Genomic DNA, 21,099 nt, shown 5'->3' on the forward strand with positions numbered 1-21,099 from the left:
CACCAGAGGCTTCCTAACATCAAGAACCTACCAAGTAAACACCAACTGTACCTTATCATCTCTCTGGAAAGCAGACTGTGGAGTGCCACAGGGTTCCCCACTATCACCCAACCCTCTTCAACATGATGCTGATTCCTTTGGCAGCGGCTCTCTCCAAACTGGGACTTAACCCATTTATCTACGCTGATGATATCACTGTCTTCATCCCTTTTGAGAAAGACCTAAACGAAATAACCAGTAAGATCCGGCAAGGCTTTAACACCATGCTCGACTGGGCCAACTCATTTCGATTCAAATTCAACACAGAGAAAACACACTGCTTGATTCTCTCCTCTCCCTACAACAAACTCAGACCTCCTACATTAATTACTCCTGAGCTCGTCCTGTCAATCTCGGAGTCCTTAAAAATCTTGGGAGTCATAGTTGATAGATCCTTGACATTGGAGCAGCAAGTGAACTCTACAGTCAAGCAAATGTTCTTCTCTCTCTGGAAGCTTAAGCGTATCCAGTCTTATTTCCCTAGTCCAGTCTCTAGTTATAAGCCGTCTCGATTATTGCAACAGTATTTACGGGGGATGCACAAGTATGCTCCTAAAAAAAATTGCAAACTGCTCAGAACACCGCAGCCCGACTCATCTTCAGTAAATCGAGATTTACTGCGAGAGAGGTTACACTGGCTTCCTGTGAAGGACTGCATCGCTTTCAAGATCTGCGCATTGCTACACAAAATCATCTATGGAGAAGCCCCTGCTTATATGGACACTCTAATTAACTTGCTGTCCAGGAACTCCCACAAGTCAGCTCGTTTGTACCTCAATCTCCACTACCCAGCTTTTAGTGGCCTTACATATAAGACTGTCTATGCTTCTTCTTTCTCTTATCTCTGCACTCAGTTGTGGAACAGGCTGCCTCAGATGGTCAAATTCACTCCTGATCACCCAACCTTCAAGAAGCGACTCAAAGACCTTCCTTTTTGGTAGAGCATACGCCGTGTGCCCACCTGGCGCCACATCCTTCTGAACCACGGCTATCCTAGTGACAAACTGTCACCTTCTCCTCCCTCCCTTTCCCTCCTCTGTTATTTCTCTTTCCCTTTCATGACTCTGAATACTGTATTTTGAATTAATGTTTGCTTAATAGACTACTGTACGCCACATTGAGCCTGCCTCTGGGTGGGAATATTGTGGGATATAAATGCCATAAATAAATATACTTTTTTCTACCATCATATAATTCTAACAGTTTGCAAGCATTAGACCCGCCCCCAATATTGCTAAACATTGGTTTTGACAGCTGATCAAGATTATTAGGGAGGTCCAGAGCAACATCATACCGATTAGAATTTTCCACTTGCTTCACAGTCCATTTGACCAGCAACCTCTTATCTTATGCCTCCAGGCCTAATAACTGCAGAAAGCTCCTAACCACATTCTGTCCTACGCCCCTGGCTGGATCATTTTTGCTCTAGGTTCTTCTTTCTGCAAGCCTTCAAGCCAGCTTGTCACAAAGTACAGTCTCTGGGTCACACAGAGGCTATGCTTTTAGTTTTAGCTGTTAGCCTCAGGCTTACAGGACTTTGGTTCAGAGAAGGCCCAGACAGGTTCATTATTATCATATCCCCCCTTGAAGGCCTGCGTAAGCAAGGGCTTCACAAACAGGGATACGCGAGGTTGAGGGCGTTGGGAAATGTCCCAATGTACATAAAAGCCCAGTCCTGCAGCTGGAACTGTGACCTGTCTTTAGATGCAATATGTTAGTACCCCGGTCATAGGCTGTCTTAGGTTGCGAGCGGGAGGCAGGTGCTCACTTTACCCATCCTGGCCACACGACCTCCAGAGCACTAAGATGTGAGCACAAAAGGATGTATATTGTAAGTGTCGTATAAGTAGGACAAGGGCAATCAAAACAATGTGGTCAGAATGTGTATCTAATAGATAATTGGAAACCATACCCACCCCCCTCCCGGACCTTATATTAATTGTAACTTCCAATATTCCCCGTGGTTGCTGAGGAAGAGAACAAGATTTGCAAGAGGAAGATAAGGCATATCCTATAAACTAAGTAATAAAAGCCTAAAACCAGTAAAGCATAATAAACCTAAACATAATATGTCTTGCAATAAGCTTAAAATCAATATGTCTTATAATAAACTGAACCTAAAACTAATGCATCTTATAATAAACCTAAAATAAACATGCCATATAATAAACTTACCTAAAAGTAATATGTCGTATAATAAATGAAATTATGTATTGGTATGTAACTTTTCATGCAGGACAAAAAGCTTGTCCTGTAGGCCTTATTTCTTAATTCTAACAGTTTCAATTATATATTTTAGCAAGATATTGCAGCAATGGATTACATCAATGGATTGCATATTGTACGATGGATTACTTTTTATCCTAAAAGCAGTTTTAACCAACAAAGTTCATATGTTAATATTCCTCGCTAACATTACGGTCTTCGCTGACAGCATGGCCTATGTTGTCATAGAGTCCAGTTTCAGCGTTGCGAATCAGTCTTTCATAGAGCACATATTGTCCGGTGGGATCTCTCTTACTAAGAGCTGTCTCAATTAGGCGTTCAACAAGTCTCCTGACATGGTATGATGCAGCAGCCTACAAGCACAAAAACAGCGACAACAGTAAGTAAATTTGTAGCAGCAGAGAGGAAGAAATTTTTTCATTTTCCAAAGGTACTGTCCAGCCACCCTGTCCAAGACGTGTCAATGCCAGAATTTTCTGCAAGTTCATTGGCAAGGGTGGTGAGTCCTTCTAATGCCCTGGTAATGATTCCATCAGGTGCTGTATTGTTGGGAATAAAAGTACAACAGTGGGGGCCAATCATGGCATGACCCTCCCTTTTTCAGCTAGCATCATTTCAAGGACTGTCCGATTTTCCCAGGCCATCCAGCTTGTGGCATCTAGCTGTTCAGCGATCCCTAACAGCATCTCGAGTGTAGTTGATGAAGCGCTGCTGGTTATAATAAATATAATTAATCCAATCAACATTTTTATTAATAGTCACCCACCAGAGTATGGACTCAGATCCTGCTGCAATTTGGTTGCGGGCCTTATACTCATCAGGCACCCCCCTTGGCACGCCTGTAGCGTCCAGGTAAACTGCTTCATCAAATGAACCGGGAACTTCCCTCTTTCTCTTGATCTTTTCACGGCTAGGGAAGGGTTTATCACCGTCTGTGATGCAATAGCAATGGGAATTATCAATTGAACTAGGGCACACTGTCCTTGCCATTTAAGGGGTAGGTCCGTATAAAGGGTTCTATTCCCGCAATACCACCACACATCTGCTCGAGAGCTTGTGAAATCAGAGAAATCCAGATTGCCACTAGATATGATGGTGGTGTTGCATGATGATAGGTTTCCCACCCAATAGGGGTTGGTAACCTTTTTTCTGCGAATGCAGGTCTGGAATTTGGTTCCTGGTATAGGTGGCTTGAATCTTGGGGGTACCTTCTGGCTGCCTTTGGGTGGCTCTGGAAACAAAAAACTGAGGGAAAGACAAGATTGATCATTAGTTTTGGTACCTTGGAGTAATTTTAACATGCATACAGCGCCATTATAATCATTAATAAAATTCAAAGGAAAAGGAACGACGGTTCTGGGTGAGAAGAAGAACATACATAAGTCAGTGACATTTAAACTTTTAGTAGTATATCTTACCCAATCTAACCACAGATTTAGGTCACTTTAGGCCGTCTCTATGGCAAAAGTTTCACTGAGGTCAGTGATATTTAGAATTTTAATTGGGACTTCAGTTTCTTCAGGGGCTTTGGGCACCAAGGGGTTCTTGGGATTTACTCCTGGGATCAGGGGACGGGGAGTAGGTTTGGTCTTCTTGGGCGCGACGACTAGGACCCTGAAATGGGCCATAGGATCTGCATTAGTGACATCTATTCCAATAACATAGGTGCGGTTCATTTCTTGGTATACACCATAAAAGGTAAGGATTACTGGGTTGCATTTTCCTATTTTGCAAGTAGCTCTGTTGACGTATGGCTCGTATATCGAGATCTTGTTTCTCCAGTCATAGTTCCATGTCATATGGGAGGAGTCAGGCCATGGGGTGATCCAGTGTACTACCACATTCCATGGTCCCACCTGTAGCAAGGGTGATTGATAATAGATAAAACAACGAAGATGACTAAAAAAACAAGAAAAGAAAAAAAATCAAGACGACAATAATAATATAAAAACTAAAAAATAAGAGGCCGATTCAAGATGGCGTCGAGTTAAGACGTGACTACCAAACTCGGAGAAAGAATTTCCTGCTTAACTCTTTTTTTTTTTTTTTTTTTTTTTTTTTTTTGCTTTATTATTATGCCTAAGAGAAAAGGAAAAGTCAGAGGAGGTTTCTCCTCACCCTCGACGGACCCCAATCGAAGGCAACCTCCGATAACAGCTTTCACGGTACCTGTTACACCGCTGGGTGTTCCGCTGCCCGAAGCTGATAGGAGCACGGGCTTGGAGAGTGAAGTTTCACTTAGCCCCGAAGTCCTCGTCAGGCTCCTGAGGTGGAAAACAGCTCCGGGGGAAGTCCCGCCCATCAGCCAGTGTCAGAGGCTGTGCAGTGTGGAGAGGAGAACTCCCCTGGTGATATGGAAACGCCACAAACGGAGGACACTCCGGAAGAACCGAGCCTGACTTCTACCCCCCAAGGTAGCAGGGGAAACATCATGGAGCAACATTCTGAGGTGTTTGAAACTCAGCTAGTCCCAGAGATACAACTGCTACCTTTTAGAGAAACCATCAAAGGTAAGGTTAGAGTCTCTGTGGGGGGCAGTGGAATCACTGCATAAGGTATGCCTTAACTTTGTTTTGACTTCAAAGGCAAATATTGTGAAAATTGACTCTTTACAAACTGAATTAGCCTCACAAGGGACTAATTGAAAGAAAGTGGAACTTTCAGTAACTCAGTTACAACAGCAGGAAAACAAACTTCTTCAGAACGCTGCTCTGGTACATAGAAAAATTGAAAACTTAGAGAATGGGGCAAGAAATTTAAATTTGAGACTCTTGAATTTTCCTTTTCTCAAATATACCCCATTAAGAGATTTGTTTAATAAGTTTCTTAAGGAAGTTTTTAAATATCCTGAATATAATCTCCCCCCAATACAAAAGCTTTATTTGTTGCCCAATCGTGGTTTAAAAGCAAAAGACCAAGCGCCTATAATTCAAGCTTCTGAAAATCTGGATGTTTCTGCTTTACTGTCTGGAACAGTCACAGGAGGACATTGAATTTAGATCTAAGCTATTGGTACCTTTTGTTTTCCTTATGGATAAAGAGGCGTTATTGAGACAGTATTTAAGACAGATCTCATCAGTAATTTTTATGGGGGAGAAAATCCAGATATTTCCTGATGTATCCAGAACCACGCAAGAAAGGAGAAAGAAATTCTTACTCTTGAGACAAGAGACAATACAGATGGGGGCGAAATTCCAATTGAGATTCCCATGTAAATGTGTGATATTTTTTGAAAATAAGACATACCATTTCTTTGAACCTATACAACTAAGAGCCTTTTTAAATGCAAGGGTTCCAAAACCTCCATAGATATCTAATTTAGGACTTTGAATTATGAAGATGTAACAATAAAATAGCTCGACGCTTTCCTTTCTAATATAAGTTTCTTAAATGTATCTATAATCCTCTATATAAGCGTATGCTTTGTAGCGCTATAGAAATGCTAAATAGTAGTAGTAGTAGTAGTAGTAGTAATATAAGATTTACATCAATCATCCTCTCTATTTGAGGACTATATATAAAGGAACTGATTTTGTTGTCATATGGATTAGCATAATGACTGTATATATTGCTTTGGAATTCCTTTTTTTTATTTTGTTGCCAAGGTTTATCTTTGGAATATAATTGAAAATTTGAATAAAGAATTTAAAAAAAACTGAAAAATATAAAAAAACATAATACAAAAATAGGGTGGCCAGGACTCAACACAGCTGTGTTTCGGCCAGAAAGACCCGCGTCAGGAGTCAATATAAAGCAAATCAAAACATATATTTATTGAGTGCTGAAATTCGACAGTAAGTAGACAATATGAATAGATAAATGAATATTTAGTAACACAAAATATCTCTCCTAGACACAGTAATAGTAATATAACACTGGATACAGTGAACATAGATATTGTTGTATTGGAAAATCTAATGTAATTAGTGATTATTTGTAACAATAAAATATCTGTAGATATATTTAAAATGATACTTCTGTACATGATTAAAAACATAATGAATAAAAAAGTCATAAATAAAAAATTGTGATTTTAGTATTGCTAAAAGTAACATAAAATCGCAAGGATTTATTGATCTATATATGTGTCCAATGTAAGACAAACTAAACCTCATGGTTAACATGATTAAGACAATGACCATGAATATGCCTATCACATCAAAGATATAGTTTGAAAATTAAAAATTAAATGCCTGAAATGGTGAATATATAAGAGATCCACTAAAGTTTTAACATGAAGAGATCCAATCTCAATAAAGAAACATTTTTTGAACATATAGATTAATATCTTATATAATAAAATCTCACCTCCAATTCTGAAGCTCGCTGAAGCTCACAGTGTGGCAGGGAAACAGTGAAGGCCTGTAGTGTTGTACCCTGTCAGCAGCACTCACTCTCACTCATACACCGGCATAATTCCGGGCATAATTCGCGACCCCAATGTTCCAATGAAGCCACTCAAGCTGCATCGACTTCCGTGAAGGGTTCGTGGCTTCATGGTGGTGAAGCCTCTCCACTGAGCAGCTGTCCATCTCTGTCAGTCACGCCCTCGCGTCGAACGTGATGATGTCCACGGAGCAACGCTGACATCGACGGCGGAGCAACGATCATGAAACAAACAAATGCCATGGCAAGGGAGCAGTAAGGTAACACGCCACCTCCTCTCTCCAACCCCCCCCCCCCCCCCCCAAGGACGCACCTTCCCCTCTCCACCCGCCGCCGCCGCTTCCCCTGTACAGTCGCCCAACAGGTCGCCGCTTCTCTCCACCCCCCCCCCCCCAGGTCGCCTCTTCCATTCTCGATGCCACCCCACCCCCCACTTCAACGCTTCCCCCCTCCCTCCGCCTGCGAGGTCGCTCCTTCCCCTCTGCAACCCCCCCCCCCCCCAACGTCGCCTCTTTCAAATTCCACCCCCCCCCCCCCCAATTTTCCCGCTTCCCCTCTCAAACCCTCCCCCCGAGGTCGCCGCTTCCCATCTCTACCCTCCCCCCTCGAGGATCGCCGGTAATCAGCAAAAAAAAAAAACACACACTGCCTTCACCCATTGCCTGTGTGCTCTGCAGCTACTCATCTCTCCTCTCACTCTGGCCCTGGAGCGCGGGAACACGAACTTCAAAACAACTTCCTGTAGCTGGGCTCCTACGGGGACAGAAAGAGGAAAGAGGAGCAGCACAGCACACAATCAATGCCTTAATGCTGCTGCATGCACTGCGAGCACAGAACAGGGAGGAAGGAGGGAGGCTTCGAACTCAGAGGGAGGGGGGCAAGGGGGAGGAAGGGGGTTTGGGGGGAGGGTGGGCTGCTGAGGAGAGTGGTGAGGGGAGGGGGACGAACAGGAGCACAGAAGGCAAAGGGGAATGCACCCCCTGCTTTAAACACTCACACATACACACAAACAAACACATACACTCACTGAGGGGGGGGAGGGTGGCCTGCAACTTGGACGGTAAAGGGGCCACTGACAGGAGGGGGAACAAGAAGCACGGTAGGGGGATAGTAGGGGGACGGGAGGCTGCACGGGGCAGGGGACACACAGATTAACCAGATTGCCTTCCTTGCTTGCAATGCACTACATTGCCTTGCGTCCACTCCTGTCTACAAACACAGGGGAAGGAGGACCGCATGCAACTCGGAGGGTACATGGCGAGAGACTTGGGGAGGGGGGGAACCTTGCTAGCGCCCGTTTCAGTTCATACCGAAACGGGCATTTTCCTCTAGTATATAATAAAGTAAGATAATGAAGTCTTCTTTCTGGGTTTAAAAAATAAATCCTCTAAAGACTTCAATCAAGTAATAATAAAATATACATATTTTACCTTCTCATCAAATAGAGTCTCTTTCTCTATTTAATATCTGATAATTTTATATCTGAAAGGAATTATAACATATTTAAAGTTATAACAAATATTTTTTTTTAGTGTGGTATATATAATTTCTGATGGAAAATAAAACTATATATATTTCTGATGTTTCAAATAACGAAGGTTTGTCAAGTAAGTAATTGAGAAGATGGTAATTCATGACTTATTCATATGTAGAAAATCTTATGGATAAACTATATCAAAGCGTCTATATAAATGACTTTCCGGTTATCTGGATATAAGAGAATTGCATTCTGTTACCTTTGTTTGAATGTGCGGTCAATTTGTCGCAATATCAATGTAGTTGCAAAAGAAATGATAAAGTTATGAACATTGGTCTACAATATAAAATGTAGGAACAGTTTGCTTTCTTGAACTATTTTTATATTAAACGATAATATAAAAGTATATATATTGTGCCATAATAGGGCGTTTTTAGAAATAGTAGGTATGGAAGGTAAAATGATAGATTACAGGTGCTTAAGTGATCGACGCTTCAACTCTTACCTCTTCTGAGATCTTGTAGCGCTAAAATTATACTCAAAGCAGCATAAACTGGAGAAGCTCTGATTAGCGTCTCGCATCTAAGGAATTAAACAGAACTGATATTGGAAATCCTCTTTAAATATGTTGCCGCCAAAAAGAAACTGAAATTTGTGATGTCATATCCGGATTTCAAAAAATAATAAATTAAGACCGGAAATGTTTTACTAATTTGTTAAATCAACCAGAAGATAATCGCTGGTGGGGATAGATATAATGAATGAACACATTATGGGTAATTAAGCGTTTGAAGATTAGCCAAATATTTGTTTCAATTAAAAGGAAAATACGTTTGAATTACGGAAATAATCTATTGTAGAGTGTTGCAGAATTAGAAACAATCAGACATTTGAAAACAACATTAATTGAATAGGTGAGTGGATAACGACGGATAATATGTATAAGGAAAATGGTTATATCCTTTAAACATTTTCAAAACAAAAAATAATAAAAAACTAAAATGATTTTCTCGAACAAGGAATAACCAAAATGTTATTGAATGAAAAACTATATTTATGAAATGGATCTCTTTTATAATGTGTATAAACTAGTATGAAATATATAAAGTGAAAAAGAATATCCCTATATTTTAGGAGAAATAAATAAGAAAAAATAAACAATATGTTATTTGAGTATAGTGATCTGGTTGAATAATGAATATTGGGTCAGATCATTAGATGATGAAATAATATAATGTTAAATTTCATATTAGATATTAGGACAGTGATTATATAGCTATCCAGCTTATAACTGAAAAAGAAAAAAGCCTATATTGCGACCCAAATCGGGAGATAGACGTTTATCTCACAAAAACGAATAAAGCGGTATAATCGAAAGCCGAATTTGGACGTTTTCAACTGCACTCCGTCGCGGATGCAGACAAAGTTGATGGGGGCGTGTCAAAGGCGTGGTGAAGGCGGAACTGGGGCGTGGTTATCGGCTGATCAGAGATAGGCGCCTTTCGCCGATAATGGAAAAAAATATGCGTTTTTAGCGAGAATTTAGGGCACTTTTCTTGGACCCTGTTTTTCCACGAATAGGGCCCCAAAAAGTGCCCTAAATGACCAGATGACCACTGGAGGGAGTCGGGGATGACCTCCCCTGACTCCCCCAGTGGTCACAAACCCCCTCCCACCACAAAAATATGCCGTTTCACAACTTTTTATGTTCACCCTCAAATGTCATACCCACCTCCCTGGCAGCAGTATGCAGGTCACTGGAGCAGTTATTAGGGGGTGCAGTGGACGTCAGGCAGGTAGACCCAGGCCCATCCCCCCCCACCTGTTACACTTGTGCTGGTAAATGGGAGCCCTCCACACCGCCCCCCAAACCCACTGTACCCACATGTAGGTGCCCCCCTTCACCCCTTAGGGCTATAGTAATGGTGTAGACTTGTGGGCGGTGGGTTTTGAGGGGGATTTGGGGGGCTCAACACCCAAGGGAAGGGTGCTATGCACCTGGGAGCTCTTTTACCTTTTTTTTTTTTTTTGTAAAAGTGCCCTCTAGGGTGCCCGGTTGGTGACCTGGCATATGCACTATGAATCCTGGCCCCTCCCACGAACAGATGCCTTGGATTTATTCGTTTTTGAGCTGGGCGCTTTCATTTTCCATTATCACTGAAAAACAAAAACGCCCAGCTCACAAATTGTTGAATAAAACATGGACGTCTATTTTTTTCGAAAATACGGTTCGGTCCGCCCCTTCACGGACCCGTTCTCGGAGATAAACGCCCATGGAGATAGAAGTTTTTGTTCAATTATGCCCCTCCATGTCACCATCAAGTACTAAGTAATAAGGAGTCTTCAATAGTAAAAAAAATGTGTAAAATAAAAAGTATGAAATATTTTGTAATTATCCAACTTATTTTAAAGATGTAAACATTCTTTGCAAAGAGACATAAATGAAACTCAAAATTTTTTAGGATTGATTAATTCTATCAGAAATATAATATCTATTTTAAAATGAGCTCAAATATTAGAATAAAGTTGATTAAGAATAGTTATGATGTATATTCTGTTGTAAAGCTCGAGAAACTATGTATGAAAACTACTTATGAAGCATATGTATATGTATTTGTTAAAATTTCTTATATGAAGTATCAACTGTAAAATATGAAAAGTATAAAAAATTATAGGTCTTATTTAAATAAACACGATGTATTTTAATGTACAATTCTGTATCTAAATCTAAACTGGTTCATAATGCATATAGAACCCGTGGAGGGGCATAATCAAAAGGGTGTAGAAATCCAAAAGAGCAGTAAGTGCTAGGGGGTGAGAGACTGAAAAGCAGGCAGGACAAATCCTTTAATCGCAAAACATGTGTCTTGTATATCAATCTTGTACTATTGACCCAACATGGGATGTTTCTGCGCAAAGTGCCTACGTCAGGGGTCATTTGATTGTTATTATTAGGAATGAAGAAACCAGCTAAAAAGCTGAATGCACATCAAACGTAACAAGTCCTTTTACGGAATACTTGACTCTGGTCCAGCTTGTACTTTGGGGTCCGTGCTGCCCCAGATTAGATAGCCCACTTACTCTCTCACTGGCCAGCTCTCAAGATGACAAAACAATGTGACAAGGTGGTAGCTGTTGCCAGAAGAATGGTAGGCTGCATATTGAGGAGCAGAACAAAGGAGGTATTGAGGCCCCTGTACAAGTCGTTGGTGAGGCCCCACATAGAGTATTGTGTCCAGTTTTGGAGGCCATATCTCTTCAAGGACATAAAATATTGAGGTGGTTCAAAGGAAGATTCAAAAATGGCACAGAGTTTGTGCCTTAAGACATATGAGAAGAGACTGGAGGACTTGAATATGTATATGTTAGAGGAAAGGAGAGAAAGGAGTGATATAAAACAGACATTTAAGTATTTGAAAGGTATTAATATTCAAACAAACCTTTTCCAGAGACAATAGGGGTGGTAGAACTAGAGGACACAAATGGAGGTTGCAAGGATGTAGACTGAGAAGTAGCCTCAGGAAATACTTTTTCACAGAGAGGGCCGTAGATGCCTGGAACGCCCTTCCAGTAGCAGTAGGATAAACACAGGGGATACCCAAATAAGATGAGGATGGAAACACAGCATGGCTGTTGAAGTGTTTCGAAAGAGTATTGGGAACTGAGGCCGATGCCAGACAAACTTCTACAGTCTGTTTCTTGCAAATGGCAAAAGACCGGTGAAGCTTCTGCAACTCCATGCCACTAACTCTACCAAAATTCTACCACTAACTCTACCAAAATTCCAATCCAATCCTGTCCCCCACATCTCTTCCTATTGTCCTACACTATATTACTGTGTTATCTCTGTGATACTTTGTACCATATTATCTCTGTGATACTTTCCAGCTTATAATCGAAAGAGAAAAACGCCTATATTTCGACCCAAATCGGGAGATGGACGTTTTTCTCGCAAAGGCGCCCAAATCGGTATAATCGAAAGCCGATTTTGGGCGTTTCCAACTTCAATCCGTCGCGGAAACGGGTAAAGCTGACGGGGGCGTGTCGGAGGCGGGACTGGGGCGTGGTTATCAGCCGAAGAGAGATGGGCATCTTTAGCTGATAATCGGGAAAAAAAAGGCGTTTTTACCGCGATTTTGGATCACTTTTTTTGGACCCTTTTTTTTCACGAACAAGTCCCAAAAAAGTGCCCCAACTGCCCAGATGACCACTGGAGGGAATCGAGGATGACCTCCCCTGACTCCCCTAGTGGTCACTAACCCCCTCCCACCAAAAAAAACCCACTTTAAAAACTTTTTTTCCAGCCTCTATGCCAGCCTCAAATTCCGTACCCACCTCCATGACAGCAGAATATGTTCGATCCTCTCACAGCCTTTCCCTGGGTCAGATGTGGCTCTCGGGTACACTACAGGGTCACATCAGCATTGCATTGTGGTGGGTGTAGGGTATTGGGCTCCGTGATTTCATTAGCTTGTGTTACAGTCTCACGATGTTGGTAGTTGGTAGGCTCTTCTCCCATGGTGCTTTTCCCCCTGCCTACTGGGTCAGAGTGTGTCCAGTTTTGTTTCCGGTAGTCCATGAGGTAGTGGCCATTTTTGTAAGCCAGTTTTAGATCCCTTCCATGTGTTAGCCACGTTAGAGAACTTAGTTCTTACCTTGAATGTGGCTGAAAGAGGGCATTGTACAGCATTCTGCCAGCTCTGACCTGCTAATCTCACTACCAGGGAGACTCGTTGCCAGTGGTGGGGCACAACCTCTGATCTGCAGTTAACTGTGAGTAAGCGTGCTTATTCCAATAAAGGACGTTTTTGGAGAGATTAGTCTTCAGGTGTAAACTGGTGTGCCAATGTTATACAGCAGTAACAAGTCCTAGAGGCCTGCGTGTATGCAGGTCCATGGAGCACTTTTAGTGGGTACCGCAGTAAACTTCAGCCAGGTGGAGCCAGGCCCATCCCCCCCCCACCTGTAACACTTGTGCTGGTAAATGGGAGGCCTCCAAAACCCACTGTACCCACATGTAGGTGCCCCCTTCACCCCTAAGAGCTATGGTAGTGTTGTACATTTATGGGTAGTGGGTTTTAGGGGAGGGGGGTTGGGGGTTGGGAGCTCAGCACCCGTGGTAAGGGAGCTATGCATGTGGGAGCTTTTTCTGAAGTCCACTGCACTGACCTAGGGTGCCCAGTTGGTGTCCTGGCATATCAGTGGGGCGAGTGTACTACCAATCCTGGCCCCTCCCACGACCAAATGGCTCGGATTAGGACGTTTTTGAGCTGGGATTTTTAGTTTCGCTAAAAAAAAACAAACGCCCAGCTCAAAAACGTCCATTTTTTCGAAAATACAGTTCGGGCCGCCCTTTCACGGACCCGTTCTCGGAGATAAACGCCCATGGAGATAGGCGTTTCCGTTCGATTATGCCCCTCTTTGTATCATATTTTGTTTTACCTCTGTGATACTTTGTACCATACTTTGTAAGCCGCACTGAACCTGCTATCGAGTGGGAAAGAGCGGGGTATAAATGCTACAAATAAATAAATAAAATAGGTCACTTTATTGTCACATGCTCAGTTCAGGGGGAGGAGAAGACAGCAGCAATACTTGGGGATGATATATGGTTATAATCAAGACTCCATCATGTTTGGCTGCCTGTATGGTTGGCATGGTGGAGTCTTGACAACCAGCATTTAAACATGGTTGACTAGGGCCACACTGAGTGGTGGGCGCTGCTCTGGCCACCTTGTTGGATGGACAGTATGGGTCTTTATCTCCTGTCAGTTAGCATTACTGTGTTAAAGCTCAAGGAAGCCCAACCAAGGACTAAAAAAAATAACACTGATAAAAAAGAAAATTTAATTGGTTGTCTGCAATATTTATAATAGATTCTAGAATATTTTCTCCTAATGTTAACTTTGAACTTCTTAGTAAGAAAAGTGATGATCACAATTTTTTGAGCAGTATTGTACATGTGTTTGTGCTGCCATTTTAGTGACCTGCATGTCTGTTTCCCCAAGCTGTCATAGAGCCAAGATATTTGGGAGGAGTAGCCTAATGGTTAGTGCAGTGGGCTTTGAGCCTGGCAACCTGGGTTCAGTTCCCAGTGCAGCTCCTTGTGACCTTGGGCAAGTCACTTAACCCTCCATTGCCCCAGGTATAAAAACTTAGATTGTGAGCCCTCTAGGGACAGAAAACGTACCTACATATAATGTGTTCAGCGCTGCGTATTTGCCAGTATCCCTGGGGGGGGGGGGGGTTGCAAAAAAAAATTCTGGTAACCTCCTCTAATCCCTTCAGTAGAGCGCTGCACAAAACAAGTATCTGTAAATCCTGGCTTTGAGATTAGTGGACATAAGGGTGCATTCCCCTTCTAAAATGGGGAATGCACATGTATATTTGAGCCCTGTCTTAGTCCTGCCCAAAACACACCCCATTGCCTCATGCATGGAGCTACAATTTGGATGTGTATATCCTGTCTTTATAAAATCAGCATTTATATGTGTATGCAGTGTATATATTTAAATGCTGGTTTTACAAAGCCAGGATATAAATGTCAAAATCACGATTAGGGCTTCTAAAATGACCATCAGTATCTCATAATATAAAAAATAGGAGGCACATGTTGTCATTACAGCAGATGGAAGCTTTACAATAAAATAAACTTATGCTAGGGAATTTGTTGCCACAGGACAATCTGGAAGAAATTAATATAACTAGTTTCAAAAAGGACTTCAATAAATTTATAGAAGCAGATCATACATGACCTATGTACAGTAAGCCACAAGAAAAGAGAGGCAATCCCAAACTGCAAAATCAATTCAGGGAAATAAAAAGAGCAGTCTGGCAGCACAAAAAATGCTCAATTGAAGTTTTATTAAAAGGTAATCAAAATAAAAGGTGTTTTATGGTTCATATTTCCAGACTTCAACAATGGTTGTAAAGACAACCCAACATGTTTTGGTGTGCACATCACCTGCATCATGGGCGAATGTTACATTAACAGTGAGTTGGATAGTGAATCAAGGGTCCTCAAGTCCAGTGGAAGCAGTGAATGCAAATACATCTCATACATATTTATTGTGCAAATCCTGAAAATCAGGCTGAGTTGTGTACCTCAAGAACTGGATTTGAGGACCTCTACCTTAAATTATACCACCTGAAACTGAACATGTCCAAGACCGAGCTCATCGTCTTTCCACCAAAACCCACTTCTCCTCTTCCTCCACTTTCTATCTCAGTTGATAACACCCTCATCCTCCCCGTCTCATCTGCCCGCAACCTCGGAGTCATCTTTGACTCCTCCCTCTCCTTCTCTGCGCATATCTAGCAGATAGCCAAGACCTGTCGCTTCTTCCTCTTTAACATCAGCAAAATTCGCCCTTTCCTCTCTGAACACACCACCCGAACTCTCGTCCACGCTCTCATTACCTCTCGCCTTGACTACTTCAACTTACTCCTCACCGGCCTCCCACTTAGCCATCTATCCCCCCTTCAATCTGTTCAGAACTCTGCTGCACGTCTTATATTCCGCCAGAACCGATGTACTCATATCACCCCTTTCCTCAGGTCACTTCACTTCCGCAGTCCCTCCTTCTGACGTCATTTCCTCAAGGGCGGGACTGAGGGAACGAACTCACGAGGGAAGGAAGGCTAAAGACAGGGCAGGGATTTCAAATGATGTGGCTGCTGGATCTGAGGTAAATTTAAAGATTTAAAGTACCAGGGGCAGCGGGGGATGGGGCGAAGGAGAATCGCTGGACAGGGGCAGGGTGGGAGAAGAGAGAAAGGAGATTGGGGGGGGGGGTGGCAACTCATAGTCTGCTGGGGGGCGCCAGAGACCCTGGGACCGGCCCTGAATGAGAGCAATCAGCCTGCTGTCCTCGGAGAATACCTGCTTCGTTTTCAGATAAAGTAGATATTTCTGTCCCTATAGGTATAGGGCTTGCAATCAAAGTTTGTACCTGAGACAATGGAGAGTTAAGTAAGTTTGCCCAAGATAACAAGGTGTGTCAATGGGATTTGAATCTTGACTTCCCTGGTTCTCAGCCCATTGCTCTAACCATTAGGCTAGTATGAAAAATTATACCTGAATTTGATCAGTATGCAATCTTTAACCTTGAATCATTTGTTTTTTCTTCTTTGGTTCTATTTTTTTCCTACTCTGTGATCCAGGAATTGCTGAGGTTTCCCAAACTGCATGATGCAATAGTTGAAGTAGTGACCTGTCTCTTAAGGAAAAGGTTACCTGTGACAAATGACATGGTAAGTCTTTTTACAGAGCTGTTCTCTTAATGTCTTGGCTTTCCTTGATTTTTCTATTGAGCTTTTTTTTCACGGTTCAGAATGGCAAATGTGGCAAATGGCATTTGAAACTCTGCCTAGGTTTTGCACATTTTATGAATACAATTAGAGAAAGTAATTGCAATTTCTTTGTTTAATATTTACACTTGAAAGATTTTTCTACTGTTAGAGCTTCTGGTTATTAAGTGTTGCAGCCAAATTCAGCTGTGGTGTTCTGGGGCAAGAGACTCTTGAATATTCAAGTATTCTGTCCAACAGGGCTCAGGCATATCAGAGCGATACTGAAGCTCTGGGGAATTAAGCCAGCAGCTGTTCCTGCTGGCTGAAGAGTGTTGAGGAACGGTTGAATCATGGTGGCCCTCAACCAACCAGGTCGATCACCTAGGAGAGGAGGGTCTGAAGAAAGAAACATGGAGATAGCAAAAATCTTAATTGGTGTTGGTTCAATGCATTATATAAGAAATATATTAAATCTTACTGTCAGCTTGATTCTGTTCCACCCTATATTATTGAATCAACATCTATGGATTTCAGATGTTGACTTCTATTTTGGTTATGATACACATTAGCTTTAGATATTTTTCCCGATAGCTTGGATGTGATAACATTATTGATGGACAGGCATGGAAACTTCACAATCAGAGTTCAGTATAAAGTCAAAAGCAAACTTTATTGGTGGAATATAATTAAAACAAGACAGTCTGTTCTCACAGGCTTAATTTCTCTTTGGCAACAATCACTGTTATTCCCTTCTCTCTTAACAGTTCCAGTTACTCATAAGTTCCAGCCTGGCTCCAACTAGGACTCTCAGACCCTGGATCTTCACAGACAAATAAAGACACTTTTACATTTTGCAGTGCAAACCTCTAAGCTAAGGCCACTCTCCACTTCCCTGGGAGACTCCTTCACAGGTATTGCAGCCCAGCCACACTTTAGGGAGGTTTCCTTCTCTTGGAGCCTCCCTCCAGGAGATCTCTGGTCTTGGGACCTCTCCCTCTCTCTCCTGAAGACCTCTGTATTGGGGCCTCCTCTCTCCCTCTCTTCAGGGCATTTAACCACCTCCTGGCCTGAGTCCAGCAGAGCCCCGCCCCTCTGACTTGGCCTTTGACACGGCAGGTTTAGCGCCACCTGCTGTAAGGTGGCTAACCTGTAACCTTAGTGAAGTAGAGTTCTTGGGACACCTGCTCTATACCACTCCCTCCCTCATATACCCTCCCTCTCAGTTGAACCATACCAGGTTGAGTGCTTGCCACTACCTTGGCCACCTTGCCTAACAGTTGAGAGCTATCACTCAAACCCAGTACCCAGAACTTCCACAACCACTAAGAATCCCTAAAACTGCCCCAGGACCACAACCACAGAGTCATCCCAGCCACGCCATGTCTTCTGCAGTCACACAGGGCAAGGTAAACACAGCAACCATTTGACCCCGTCACACCAATGGTCACAAACTGTCCAAATCCCCATTATAGGGATATTCCGGCCAGTAGAAAACTACTGGACTGGAACTCCATCCATAGGTTTCTCCGCAATCCTCCTATCAAGCAGGCACCAGCGATCTTCATCTCAGAACCGGTTATCTCTAGAAGACAGCATTTCCTCCAACGCAGGTGCCTGCCTTCTGTATTCTAACACTAGATCAGTCTTCATCATTTGAGCTTTTCTCCTCCGCAATAGGCTGATACTCTTTCCTCCAGAGCAGAGAATGTCCCCATCCCCATGAGCTCTGTCCCTGTCCCTGCGAGCTCTGTCTGATCCCATCTGCAAAACCTCGAACAGTTATGATTTTATATTTTAATCATTTTATTAAAGTATAAATATTCTGTACAACTGTTGTTTTATAAATCACAAACAATACAGTACAAGGATCAACAAAACCCATCTTCTCTCCCCCCTCACAAATATCCTCTCCACTATCGGGAGAACTGAACAAGCCAAATTACTATAGAATGCTACATAGAGGTAGGAGAAGGGGAGGAGTCAAGATGGCTGCCTGACTGCTGTGACTCGCTTGGAGGAAGCTTGTGGAGCTCTGTTTCTTGTTTAAACTATTCTTTTTTGATTCAATGCCGCATACTAAGAGAAAAGGACGGTAAAAGGTCATGCCGCTGACCAGAACCTCATCCCCGATCCAACAAACTCTCCATCAATACACAACAAGTCTTCCATCAGAAGCCGGTTTGTTGAGCCCTGCTGTTAGAGCCGACGGAGGAGTGTCGGCACTACTGGGGATTGAAACATCGCTATCTCCTCTCGATCTTAATCCACCACCATGTCCTGCGGGGAACCTGAGGGGTTTAGAGGAAGGCCTAGTCGAATCGGAAGTCGGTATCGTCAAAGCCTTGAGCGGCACTATTCTACCCCAGGCCGCAGATGAAGTGACCGTGGAGCATCAAACTCCCTTGGTGCCAACTTTAGAAACTATTTGGGGAGCGATACAAGAATCTCTCTATATAAAATGCACCTCCAACGTTCTAATGAATCCTCACTTTCCCAACGTTCTAAAGTGAGGCGGCAGAGACTGCTTTTCATCCATGAGTGTCTGCCCCGCCCAGACGTCAAACGTGATGACGTCGAGGGCAGAGCTATGCCACTCACCCACCGTATCCAGCACGGACGCACCACCCAAAACTGCGACCCAGGCAGGGGGACGAGTAAACCACGACCCAGGCAGGGGGAGGCGGGAGAGAAAACACAGATTTGTTTTACATTCACTGTGTATTTTTCATGTTAAAAGTCATGGCACAGTGCTGAGTGGTGGTTGTTTGTGAAGTTCAGAATTCCATGTGCCCAGCCCTTAAACTGAGGGTTTGGTTGGCTTTTTAGTTTTCCAGTTCGCACTTCTCTTTGCTGTGGTTCTGCTTTCTTGGGAAGTTGTGGGCATGGTACAGCACTTTCAGCACTGCTTTTGCACTTAACCCGCAGTGCACAAGACAACATTTTTAAAAACTTTCTTGCCTTTTACCATACGCTATCAAAGATTTAATTAGTTGAAAGGAGTATTGTCCGTTCTTTTTTTTAATGACTGAGGTATTTCAGGAATGAAATGCAATCTCTTTTCTTCACAAACACTCACTTTCGGACTACTACTACTACTTAACATTTCTAGAGCGCTACTAGGGTTACGCAACGCTGTACAGGTTAGCAAATAAGGACAGTCCCTGCTCAAAGGAGCTTACAATCTAAAGGACGAGATGTCAAGTTGGGGCATTGTAGATTTCCTGAATAGAGGTATGGTGGTTAGGTGCCGAAGGCGACATTGAAGAGGTGGGATTTGAGTAAGGATTTGAAGATGGGCAGGGAGGAGGCCTGGCGAATGGGCTCAGGGAGTCTGTCACACAGTCTGTCTGTCTCTCTGTCTTACACACACAAACACTGTCTCTATGACCGCCCCTGTGGTCCAGCACACACATTCACACACCACAGACGGAATTAGAGCAAGGGAAGGAGGGAGTCATGGAAATCAGTTACACACACACACACACACACACACACTGTATCTCTCTCTCACACAATCACTATCACACACACACACAGAAACACTCTTTCAATCCCTCTGAATCACTCTCACACACACTCACTCTCGGACTCACACAGTCTGTCTCTCTGTCTTACACACACTCTCACACACACAAACACTCTGTCTCAATGAATGTCCAACATAGGGCCTCCTCCTTCCTCATTATACACCCTTCCGAATTCGAACTACTATCAGAAGACCTCATCTCTGAAACACTTAAAAGATTTGCCAAATCCCACTGCAAACTAGACATTTGCCCAAATAACCTCATGAAATCTGCTCCTCAACAATTCATAATAGACCTAACGAACCACGTAAACTTCATGCTACAAAACGGACTTTTCCCAAAAGAAAAAGGAAAAATCTTACTCACCCCAGTTCCTAAAGATACAAAGAAAAGCACGAGCGAAATAACCAATTACAGGCCAGTAGCATCCATACCACTAATAACCAAAATAACTGAAGGAATAGTAACGAAACAACTCACAAACTATCTAAACAAACACTCAATACTGCATGATGCCCAATCAGGATTCCGATCAAATCATAGCACAGAAACGGTACTAGTCACCCTTATGACTAAATTTAAACAAATAGCAACTGGAAACAATATACTCCTCCTACAATTTGACATGTCAAGTGCCTTCAATATGGTTGACCACGGAATCCTATTACATACAGTGGGGGAAATAAGTATTTGATCCCTTGCTGATTTTGTAAGTTTGCCCACTGACAAAGACATGAGCAGCCCATAATTGAAGGGTAGGTTATTGGTAACAGTGAGAGATAGCACATCACAAATTAAATCCGGAAAATCACATTGTGGAAAGTATATGAATTTATTTGCATTCTGCAGAGGGAAATAAGTATTTAATCCCTCTGGCAAACAAGACCTAATACTTGGTGGCAAAACCCTTGTTGGCAAGCACAGCGGTCAGACGTCTTCTGTAGTTGATGATGAGGTTTGCACACATGTCAGGAGAAATTTTGGTCCACTCCTCTTTGCAGATCATCTCTAAATCATTAAGAGTTCTGGGCTGTCGCTTGGCAACTCGCAGCTTCAGCTCCCTCCATAAGTTTTCAATGGGATTAAGGTCTGGTGACTGGCTAGGCCACTCCATGACCCTAATGTGCTTCTTCCTGAGCCACTCCTTTGTTG

The 21,099-nt window shown here is 42.8% G+C and overlaps 1 protein-coding gene across 7 annotated transcripts in view; it reads left to right on the plus strand.

Annotated features, from left to right (window-relative positions):
* The window catches only part of DNM1L (dynamin 1 like), an 817,883-nt gene that overhangs the window by 560,850 nt on the left and 235,934 nt on the right, over positions 1-21,099 (plus strand). For all 7 annotated transcript variants that reach the window (XM_030213773.1, XM_030213768.1, XM_030213772.1 and 4 more), the window contains one exon: positions 16,292-16,381. In XM_030213773.1, the coding sequence (XP_030069633.1) occupies positions 16,292-16,381 (90 nt within the window). The remainder of the gene's footprint in view (positions 1-16,291; positions 16,382-21,099) is intronic.

Source organism: Microcaecilia unicolor, chromosome 9, assembly GCF_901765095.1.
Source record: "Microcaecilia unicolor chromosome 9, aMicUni1.1, whole genome shotgun sequence".
Lineage (NCBI taxonomy): Eukaryota > Metazoa > Chordata > Amphibia > Gymnophiona > Siphonopidae > Microcaecilia > Microcaecilia unicolor.